The sequence below is a fragment of the Argentina silus genome, assembly GCF_951799395.1.
Source record: "Argentina silus genome assembly, chromosome: 10".
Lineage (NCBI taxonomy): Eukaryota > Metazoa > Chordata > Actinopteri > Argentiniformes > Argentinidae > Argentina > Argentina silus.
In genome coordinates this window covers 5,185,291-5,196,220 of record NC_139664.1, presented here as the reverse complement: position 1 = coordinate 5,196,220, position 10,930 = coordinate 5,185,291, and the positions used below count along the sequence as shown (strand labels likewise).

Sequence of the window (10,930 nt, the reverse complement as noted above, 5' to 3'; positions counted from 1 at the left end):
AGACGTTTAGTGAACTTTAGTGTATTTAGTGTATTTTGAAGACCTTCATAAATGTTATCCGCCTAGAAAAAACTCTCCAGATTCATGAATTACTTTGACCGCTCATGCACCTTCTGCATGGCAGAGGGTGAAACTGGTCAGATGTTGGTCAGATGTAACTTGTAACTTAATAAAGAGGAATTTCTAGAAACATCTCTCCTCATTAAATACATTATTTTTGGAATTAATCTTACTACTCAGTCTCAGATCAGTAGTGATGATATCTTCATGTGTAATCTTTTTATCATCTTAGCTAAATTCGTTTTACATAATAGTCCAATAGATGAGATTTTTTTTAAAAGACCACATTATTCACTTTTGAAAGTGAGTATGAAAATAGGCGTACTTAAGTTTCTCTGCTGAACAAAACCTGATATAGTGTGGGAGTCTCTCTTACATTGTAAATGTCTTTCGTCAATAAAAACATCTCTAAAATGTCTTGACTCGTGACAGTAGAGCAAGCCATCAAAGATTTATTCTTGTTTCGAAGATAAGCGACACAAAATTCTAATGCTCAGACACAAAGGAAAAGCCCGTCAAAGACCGAATCAATGCATAATCGCAGTCACACCGCTAGGTAGCATAGGTAGGCTGCGTAACAGTGGCACGCACTGCGCTTCTGTAATCCAAAAGTAATGTCTTCATTATCTGAGCAAAATGACGACACCGATCTGGGACTTTCCCAAGGCTGCATAACAATAGCAGTGAATCTTCCCTTTTTTGATGATCGCCTATAATGCATAACGTAATTTTATTCATACATACATATATAAATTAAAGTTCATCACGATAAATCAAAAGGGAAGGACAGTAGCAGTAAAATGAAAATGACATTCAAAACCCTTTATCAAGATCCAAGAACCACAAACCTTGTTCTGGGACACTGAGTAAAGATGTCTCAAATGTCCAGCGTCCGTGCTCAATTAACCATATTTCAAGAAACAAATAATTGAGGACAACCCAAGTGTAATCACAGAACTTTTATTTTTCAAAAGGGAAAAAAAATCCACATCCTCAGGTAAAGAGTTGGAAAAGAGAAAGAGAAACTGGGGGAATGAGAGGCAGGGGGCTTTAATACAACTGCTGCAGAGGGGCAATGCTGGCAGGTTATACAGAACGATCACATTAGCCAAGCTTTTCTACAGCGCTGGGGGTGGGGTGGGGGGGGTCGACACAAATCTGCTTTAGTCAAGATTTCCAGAGAGAGAGAGCACATATCGACAGGGGCTTTTTACATTTCTTTTTCCTTCCGATTCGTTTACATTTTGGCCAGCAGCAACAATTCTGGAGTAGAAATCAGTTTTGGATTAAAAATGTGGATAAATGATGGCACCCAAATAGCTTGAGAAAAAAATAAAAAAAATAAAAAAGGGGAAGTCAAATCAAAAAAATCAAGTAGTGGAAGGGGCAGTAGAAGAGCAGCCATCTTGGGAGAGAAGCCGGTACCTCATCAATGGAGTTCAAGAGACATCTGAAACAGAGGAATTGAATAATGTATGAGAGCTGCGGCAGGAGGATAGGAACAACAAGACAAAGGCAGAATGGTGCATCAAGGAAAAAAGGATCAATTATTTCTCCCCTGTTCAGCTAAAAGGTCGCATGATTACCATTCCGAAGCGAATGGTGGAATGCGGAAACTCGGATATCGATACTTACAACTAGCAGGCCGGGCGCCGTATCTTCGCATGATCTGGTCTTGTGTGAATTTCACAAAAGATTCGTATTGTTCTGAAAAAGAAGATCAAGACGGTGTCGGGATTCGCCAAAATGGTGAAAGTGCAGAATCAAATACCAGTTGAGACACTAAAATGAGGCTTATAAATGCCACTGCTACACCTCTGATGAAATACAACAAATATAGTAGGTGCTTCAGCCCTCACTAAATAACGTCAACTAATAGGTTAGCCACATTAATCATTCCAAGCACCATGGCACAATTCACGGCAGAGTCATTTGCAGTCTTTGCCAGAGGTCTCCATAAATCCACATTTGTAGCACTAACCAAGAAATTATCAACAGAACATTGGGTAAAATTGGCATTAAAAAAGCGAAACATTTTTCATATTGCACAAAAGAGTGGCATATTTTCAATCTCCCTGTAGATGCTCAACATGATTATACAGGTGACTGCCTTCAATGCCAGGACCAAGAGATGGTAAAACACTGTATGAAGATCATTTTATGCTTCAGGACACGGCCGTGACGGATCAGGACTGTGCTTTCAAGATGGAGACGCCTGCGGTGCATACCTGCGAGTTTTGTGTTGAGGATCTGTTCGTACTCCTCTCGGATCTTCTCCTCGTGGTCTTTAAGCAGGCGCTCGCACAGGTAGCTCACCTGCCTCAGCGTGAATGAGGGCTGGTCCTTCCGTGAGGCACCTGGACCAGAGACACACACAGAAATGCACTCAGTTTTTAAAATAGGCCGACATTCCCATGTCATCCATACACTAACGGGCCACCGAGTCCGCAATGCCCTCCCTCCAAAAATAGGTGCTGTGCACGGCACAAGTGACAGCTTTGCCTTTTTGTCACATTCGTCTCAGCAACCAAGCGGGTCACATGACAGTAACGAGCCCCCCCCCCCTCCAAGTCTCCTTCTGTGCTCTGAAGTGTCCCATACTCCCCTTCACAGAGCAGCTGGGTCCAGACCGGGCTGTGTAATTCATGCCTCTGGCCTTTGAGGTCTACTTTGACCCATTTGGCCGTGCAGGTTTATAAATCATCTGCAGGGCAGGCACAGGGTAAGGATAAAAGGTTTACAAAGGTCTCAAAAAGGAGGGGGGGGCCCTGACAGACTGTAGGCTACATATGCAAAGGGGATCTATAAGAAGACTCCAAGAATCATTAACATTAGTCTAGGCTGACGGTCTGGGTTTGTATTACAGTCTCTTACACCAGACACCATAAATTGGCTATTTCAGGACTTCCAAGCTGATGGTAAGGCCACGTGACTCTAGCTTAACTACCATGCCACCCCAAAGATAGCTACAGTTCATACCTTATGCATTGTGGTTGCCTAATGTATATTGATAACAAAGAAAATCCTTAAACCGCATGTGCACAAGAGAGAGAGAGAGGTCATTGTCTCACCTGGTGGGGAGCTGGGGGCGGTGAGGGAGGAGCTGGGGCTCGGGGCGTCAGTGGAACTGCAGGCCTCACTCTGGTTGAAGGCCCCCTCCAGCTGCCGTCGCCTTTGGTAGCGGCTGTACTCCTGACGGATGTTCTGGAAGATCTGCTCTGTAGCGGTGACGAAGCACAGGGACACAGAGTCACAAACAGACCCAGGAACACCAGGACACAAACAGCCCTGCTACACCACACGCAGTGAAATCCACATCCGTGATACAGTGATGCGTGAGTTGATAGACTAGTACATACAATAGTTTACATCTATGGAAATATAGTCCTGGTTTATATTTGGAGGTAAAGGTAAATATGCTGATTTGACAGGACTCTCAACATAAAACAACAAGTTCAACGTCAGGAAGACACATTTGAAGTTCTACACAGAAACAGACTGGGAGGGCTATTTATTCTGCATCCACACACACAATTGTTCACATTTTTTGTGTAGCAGGTTCATTACTGTGAACCGGTATGTCCACGTTTGCGCACGCTGCATTGCGTATCCCGGTGTAGCACTGCCAAAAAGAAAAAAAATGGACATAGCCTAGAGTGTTGACCAATGTCAACACAAGAAGTTACAGGCTTGTTTATTTGTTCCCATGCTAAACATGTAGGCTGATAGCTGCTTAGTAATGCCTTGTAATACGCTCTGACTTGGCAAACCACCAGTCAAACCAAAGAAGTAGGCTACCGTGTCATTTTCAGCCAGAAAAAGCCTAATGAGATTGAATAATGTGTTCCGAAATTGTTCCGAGACATCACGACAAGCTATAATCATACCATAGTGCATTACCATAGCGTTGAAGGGGGTTTTCAAGCCTAAATGAAAGCCCACAGTTATGCACATCCTGTGTGCAGTCTTCAGCTGGTGCGGTTTCAAAACAAACACACTCTAGCAGGAAACAGAGCTATAAAGCTGGGTGAGACTGACATCAGTAACAAATCTACAGCAGCTGTCACAACCCACCAGAGACAGACACACACAGACACACACTTCAGGCAGGAGGGAAGAAAACCACCCCTACTGATCTCGTGACTGGCGAGAAGGGATGAAGGAATCAGTTTCACTTCTTCCCCTAAAATCATGACACATTCATGGCTGACTAGAAGAAAATAAGTTCTCAGACAACAAGGGTACACGTACCAACAATAACACAGTAAGATAACTGCCTGAATATTTAATATACTTATATGACCCAACTGCCTATTCAGCGGTTGGGTAAAAGCAGAAGACTAAAAAGAAGATTTCTTTTGATAGATCCGGCTGGGTGATGTCTGACTGCAATGCGGAGGCCAGGGAGAGTGAAACAGGGCACCGTGCTTTAGCAGTCTTCCGGTGAAACTGGGTTGGGTTTCGTCCTCCAAGGTCTTCGATCACTGCCAAGCTGGGCCTCTAACCCAGCAGGGACCTGTGGACAGAGCTAGCCTACATGTCTCAGACAGTGAGAGTCTGTAGCTTCCAAAGAGTTTTGGTGTGGTATGACCCACCCAAACATTTCTTTAGTTGGCTTGAATCTATTCATCTTGTGACCGATTCCCGTTGATGACGGTTCTAGGCACAGTCAGCCATGATTCTGGGGATAAACTAGCTGCCATTTAGAAATTACATAGGCTTAGGTCTTAGACCACACTGATTGGCCCTTCACTGACTCCCGGTAGCAGCTCGCATCAGATTCAAGACCCTGGTGCTTGCCTACCGGGCAGCAAAGGGAACAGCCCCTCTCTTATTGCAAGCAATGGTCAGCCCCCAAACCCCTGCCCAATCACTCCGCTCTTCCACCTGGGCTGGCCGCTATTTGGTCACGGCTTTTCACTGTCCTGGCGCCCCTTCTTCTAGCATTGGGACTGCCAATGGCCCCTGGTCCTAGCATAGATTTGTTTTTCTTATAATGACTGATATAGATGATTCACTTACTTTAGACAAATGTACTTGTTGTAAGTCGCTTTGGATGAAGGCATCTGCTAAATGTCAAATCTAAAAATGTAAATGATTGTCTTTCTAGATCAACCCCACTTCTAGGAGAATGTTTCACTTCCCTTCCCTTCCCGTCTGGGTTCCTCTGACTATTATGGCCTTTGATCAAAGGCAAAACAAAACACCAAGCTTGTTAATAACGACCAAATCAATTCAAAGATATCGGTCTATTGGGACAGAAAGCTCAAGGATGTTTTTCAGTTTCAACGTCATTCACCTGACTCGGTGTTGACAGCAGACTTATCTTTCCCACGCCAGAGGGCGAAGGGCCTGTGTACGCAGCATCTCTATCTAGGGAGGCCTGCCTCATTTATCTTGGGTGGAGAGAGCGGCCATGTCGCTAACATATCAATAGACCAAACATGAGCGTTGAGGCCAGGGAAGCCGAACCTTCTTTACGGATGCCATTTTGAGAAGGGAGATGTGTTATGTGTGGCCATGCATTATAGAGCTGGAGGCTTCAATGAACACACACACACACCACAAGAATAGCAGGAGAGGGGGGTTGTGGGCTGGAGCCTTCCTGTGTTAACACAATGCAGCCCTAATCTGACAGGCTCTGTTTATTTAGCGAGGGCCAAGCCTTTCACACTTAATAAAGCTGTGCCACTGGGGGTTGAATGATGCCCCCAACCAACACTTATCCCACAGAGACAGGAGTATTAGGGGGGGGGGTGGTTCCCCCCTTTCTATGAAATTGCATAGAGGTCTAATTCAAATGGTCCATAATGCTGCAACAGTCACTGACTAGGAGAGAGGCCACTGTCATTTCTTCTGCCAATCATACCCAAAATGTAACATACTGCGTTAGAAAGAATATCATATTGTGTCTGAATGTCTTTCCCACTAACAATGAGTGGCCATAAGTCCTCTAAACAAAGTCCCAAAGCACCAGTCAGCCATCTGAACCACACTTAAAGAACCATATGAAGTTCCCTTTGATCCAAGAATGCGTCAAAGAAACGGGACCCATCTGCAGTTTAGGTGTGCTGAATGATCTCAGAGCCCCGGGGTACCTTTGAGTGACAAGTGAAACCCCCCCCTGCTGCCAGTCACGCCCGACACTGCCAACTACCAGAATCCCAATCTTGGGCGTTGCCTAGCAACAATGACCTTGCCATGGCTAGTCCAAGCTATCAATCACAGAGACTTCCGGGCAAGAGTGTTAGGGAGGGAAAATCCTCAGCTAAAAAGCTTAGGGACATGCCAAACAACAACAGTGAATAAGGCAGGATATTGGCAAGATAGATTGGTCATGAGGGGGGGGGGCGAAGAGGGGTGGCTATGGTGAGAGAAAACAGGCCGCCTGACTCATTTCACCCTCCATTGCTGAAATATATTGGGGGGACTTTGGGTTAGGGTTAGGGTTAGGAAGTATGCCATATTGTGAGTATGCCAGGAAGTATGCCATATTGTGAGTATGCCAGGAAGTATGCCATATTGTGAGTATGCCAGGAAGTATGCCATATTGTGAGTCAAGCTAAGTTGACATAGGCAAATGTAATTGAGATCCTCTTGGAGGATAATCGTCATTGGTTGCTGGGGTGTGGATGAGAGTGGCACCTGGCAATAAGTGTACTGACTGAAGAAGTTGGGCATCATTGCAACGCGACGTTAAATTCTGGGCCTGAGAGAAGAAGGCCAAACGCGTCATTGCAAGTTAACACAGAGGGATGCGGCACCAACAGGGATCGTGAGACACAGGCAAGGGCCAGTAATGAATTCCATTCTGTGAACAAATCAATGGAGAATACAAAAGCCTTGAGGATCAGGGAAACCATTTAAAGCAGCTCAGTGAGTAGACCGAACAAACCATGAGTCCCTGAAGAAATCTGAGCTGCATGATAATACAAGCAGCACATCAAATACCCACATCGGCTAGTGAGTGACACTTTGGATACATATGCTCACCAGGCTATCTACACCTCCACCCACTTCACTGGTTTAAGTGGGAGCCTGGGAGGATGAGGCTGAAGAGGGAAAAGAGGAATTAGGCTAAACCTGTCTAGGAGCCCTGGGAAAGAGGCTGCTGCCTTTGCAACACCATGCCCCAGCCCCTGCAGGCTTCTGGCTCGCCTGTCATCCAAAGGCATTCTAACCAAAGCACAAGCCCCAACTGGTAGTGTCTGGCAGAGGAGGTAGGAGGAATGGAGTGGGAGTAGAGCTTGTGAAATCACTATGGTGAAGTGGCTTAGGGGCCTACCCTACCCGTGACAGTTTAGCCTACAGTTGGTGGTGGCTTGCATAGTCACAGATCAACAGGGCCTTTTGCAACAAAGCCAACCTGACAGTGACTGGCTCGTGGGGGAATGCATGGGAGGGTGGGGTTACCGACAGCTGACCTTTCAAACTGCGACAAAAACACAAAACTGCTGGCACTCCTCACTGGCAACCCAGCTGCAGCACTAGTATCGTGTGGGGCCTCTTTCTGGGTGAAGGGGGGCGAAGGTAAGCATAATACCAGGTATCTGGGCCTAATGTCTGCACACACACAGACAACCTACATTCCTTTCCCCTCTGCAGCTGCTGTGCTTTAATTCAGCAACCCAGGCACTGAGGGGAAATGCCAGCATGCATGAACACTGCAGATATCCAGATATCTTCATGGAACTAATTACAGTACATGGCGTTCAGTGATTTGTGTCCTTATTCCCCTTTTGTAATAACAAACCCCTCAAAGCAAAGCATTTACCAATTTCATTACAATGAGCTGTTACTTCAGTCATTTACTACTCGTATATAAGCTGAAGCGATTGACTCAATTCCATCAAGCAAAACACTCCTATTCCAGTTGCCCTGCACTGTTGAACAAAAACTAAAAAGGTTTAGGGGGCTTAGGCGTAATCCTGGGAAATGACAATGCTGAACTGAGGTAGCCTACCCTTTTCATCACCAGCATTTAAACAAATGCATTGCACAGGAAGTCTGCCATGACAACACCTTTTCCTCCATCTGACTGTCACAAGAGCCGGTGCATCTGTTGACACATGCATGTGTGAAACCCTACCAACCCCCCCCCCCCCCGCACCTAAAGTGTAATCAGCATCATCTTGCAACGCAGGTTCACGCTTGGTAAAAATAGGAGGAGAAAAAAAACAAAACACAGTAGCTATCAGACCAGTTCTTGACCAAACAACCAAACCATACACAAATTAGGTTTGGGCCTAGCACCAACCGCCTTTGGCTTTTCCCAGAACAAGGACACCAAACTGTTTATATTTCACTTCCGCTATCAGTCAGTCACACAAGGGGCAATTGTGTTCTCTTTTGGCTCATCAAAAGCTACAAGGGGTGGAAATCCAAAGTTGATGCCCAGCTAGGAAATCTAAAAGGGCAGACATTCAAAATCTTCCCATCAATGTTTTCTTTAATCCATCATTGTCGTTTTGATGTAACAGTAACACAACCACTGCCAGAAGCCGACAAAGAGGTTTGGGGAATGTTAGCTATTCACTCTGAGGATTCAATTAGGTAAATTCCAGGAGAGTGTCCTCCCCCTTCCACAGGTGGATAAGTGCCATTAAAGAATGTCAACCGACACCACAGGCTGGATCATGGAACATTCTAAAGAAATTGATGTTGGCCAATCGCCAAGTGTGCAAATGTAGAAATGTGCAACAACTTTGGTAGGTGGGTGATGGAAAGCATTCTATGACCTAAAGGGAAGGGATACGCAGCTGAAAGACAAAGGCCGACAGAGGGGGTTAATTCGTTGGATGGAGGAGGCGACCGCCTCAAGACACAGGCCAGGCTAATGATAAGGGTGGGAGAGCTCCAAAAACAAAAGGCTGCTTGTCCTGGGGTGCCCAGTCCATACAAACTGGTGGCCCAGGAGGCAGTTGCACACACTCATTAGATTTCTCTGAGTCATTGAAATTCTTCACACAGCATTTAATGACAGGAGGGGCTGCCCATCCATTTAACTGCAGCAGGAAACAGGATTTGAATTAGGCTAGGCCTAGACACTCAATGCAAGGTTAGGAAAAGACAAAAACGACAAAGGGTTTACTGTGGTGAACCGAGCTGAAAATTCTGCATTCAAATGAACAAGGCTTAGGAGGCGTTCACAATGAAAGGCAGGGTTTAACTGCTCAGGTTGGTCCAGCACTGTAATCCTCATCTTTACACACATCTCAACAATAGAATATGATCAGATTGTGCCAAGTTTGAGCATGGTTGTAATTACGATGTATACAGAGTGAGGATTAGTTGCTGTCAAATAGCTCTACCCTGGTGACCTGCATATACAATGAGCCTTGTTGGATTGCAGTCGAGATATCCAGGTAATTATCTTGCCGTCTCTTGTGTGTGTTGTGTGTGTGTGTGTCTTCCGCACCCGTTCAGTGCTCACAGGGGAGCGTATTTTGAAGCGGGTGGGCAGGAAGAGTGCGAGCATAAAGGAGCAGAACAATGCCCTCACAGGCCAGGAAAATCGAGAAGGTACAAAACCCCTGTCTGTTCCCACACCAAACAATGCCCTGGCACAGATGAGAGAAATGGCCGGGAATGATTCAATACAGTTTTCTGCAGCTAGCTCCAAATATGTTGGTGGTAACTAGCTTTTAGTTGGCTAATACCTAAAGTATATTACCCTACTGCCAAATCGATACAGCTAGATTAGTTAACTGTGCGTTAGACAATAATGTAAAATAGCCTGCGGTAGCCAGTTAGGCAGTGTTGGCTAGATTAGCCATTAAGAGGCAAACAACTCAATACAAGACATGATCAGGGAACGTGTGGACCGTGCAAAGAAAGCCAATCAAAGCATGTAGCTAGCTACCGTTAGCTAGTTGGCTGGCAAGCTTGACCATCAAGACCAAACTCGCCTCTTGGTCCGCTGTCAATAGACTTAAGCCACCTCACTCGCTAGTCAACTGTTTGGCGATGAAGCATTAATTCACTAGTTGTTGACTTCAGTTATTTAATCAAACACTGAACTAGGGGCGTTTAGCTAGCTATCTAAATGTTAGTCTATCTAATGTTAGCTAGCTAGCCAAGTTCTTAGCTTGCTCTCCTCCAACCCCCATTCTCTCAACCACTCCACCCTAACCCCCTCCCCCATATCACCCTCCCAGAAATACACATAAACTCCTATTTTCGACCGATTTCTTACCCGGAGTGAGCCTGTGTTCGCCTCCCATAGCCGGGGGAGACATCGAGAGCGATGGGCTGTCAACTGGCGGACGGAGGTTGCATCTTTGAGGGGACGGAGTGCCTGGAGTCCCCGGTAGTGGATTGCACCTTCTCCGCTTTGGAGACTGGGGACTGAGAAGGGCCTCAAACTCCATCGAGCGCTTTAACGTTGCTCCACACGCCATGGTGGCTAAGTAAAAGAGACAAGGAAGATGTGCGGGAAAAATCGACCCGTAAACGATAAAGCTACACCGCTAAGCACTTTAATGATGAGCTTTCCTCGATATTGCTTTCTCTCTTCACAACAACGGTTTTCCAAACCAGGGTAGCGACTAGTGAGCCAACTGCCGTGCCTGCTGAATTTCTAAAACGTCACAAGGGTGGACTGTACCATTCGACAAAAGAGGGGAAGTTGTATCTCCACAAAATAAATTATTCGTGTATAGTTTTTTTCATAGGGTATTTAATTGTGATGTAATTTGATACAAGTTACACTAGGATGTTTATGTTGCATTATCAGTCACTGTATTTTGTGTACTGGATTGCTCTAATATACCCCCTTTGTTTATGACTATTGTTTTTAATTGAACTGAAATTGGAGGTTCACGAGAGTGACTTCTTTGACAGGTAAACAGGAACACAAGTATTTTATTGA

At 45.4% G+C, this 10,930-nt stretch overlaps 1 protein-coding gene across 1 annotated transcript; it reads right to left on the bottom strand.

The window, feature by feature from the left end:
• Positions 1 to 1,004: 1,004 nt before the first annotated feature.
• On the bottom strand, positions 1,005 to 10,605 carry akirin1 (akirin 1). The gene is made up of 5 exons (XM_083679729.1): positions 10,256 to 10,605; positions 3,132 to 3,278; positions 2,289 to 2,417; positions 1,696 to 1,767; positions 1,005 to 1,510 (listed from the first exon to the last, which is right to left on the bottom strand). Exons 1-5 carry the CDS (start codon positions 10,458 to 10,460, stop codon positions 1,500 to 1,502), a joined length of 564 nt encoding a protein of 187 aa, XP_083535855.1. The 5' UTR covers positions 10,461 to 10,605; the 3' UTR covers positions 1,005 to 1,499.
• Between the last annotated feature and the right edge of the window lie 325 nt (positions 10,606 to 10,930).

Coding starts and splice junctions, on each gene's coding strand:
- akirin1 (XM_083679729.1), bottom strand. CDS start 10,460: ATGGCGTGTGGAGCAACGTTAAAGCGCTCGATGGAGTTTGAGGCCCTT. Junction 2,418..3,131: donor CGCCCCCAGCTCCCCACCAG/GTGAGACAATGA, acceptor TCTCTGGTCCAG/GTGCCTCACGGAAGGACCAG. Junction 1,768..2,288: donor CCTCAACACAAAACTCGCAG/GTATGCACCGCA, acceptor CTTCTTTTTCAG/AACAATACGAATCTTTTGTG.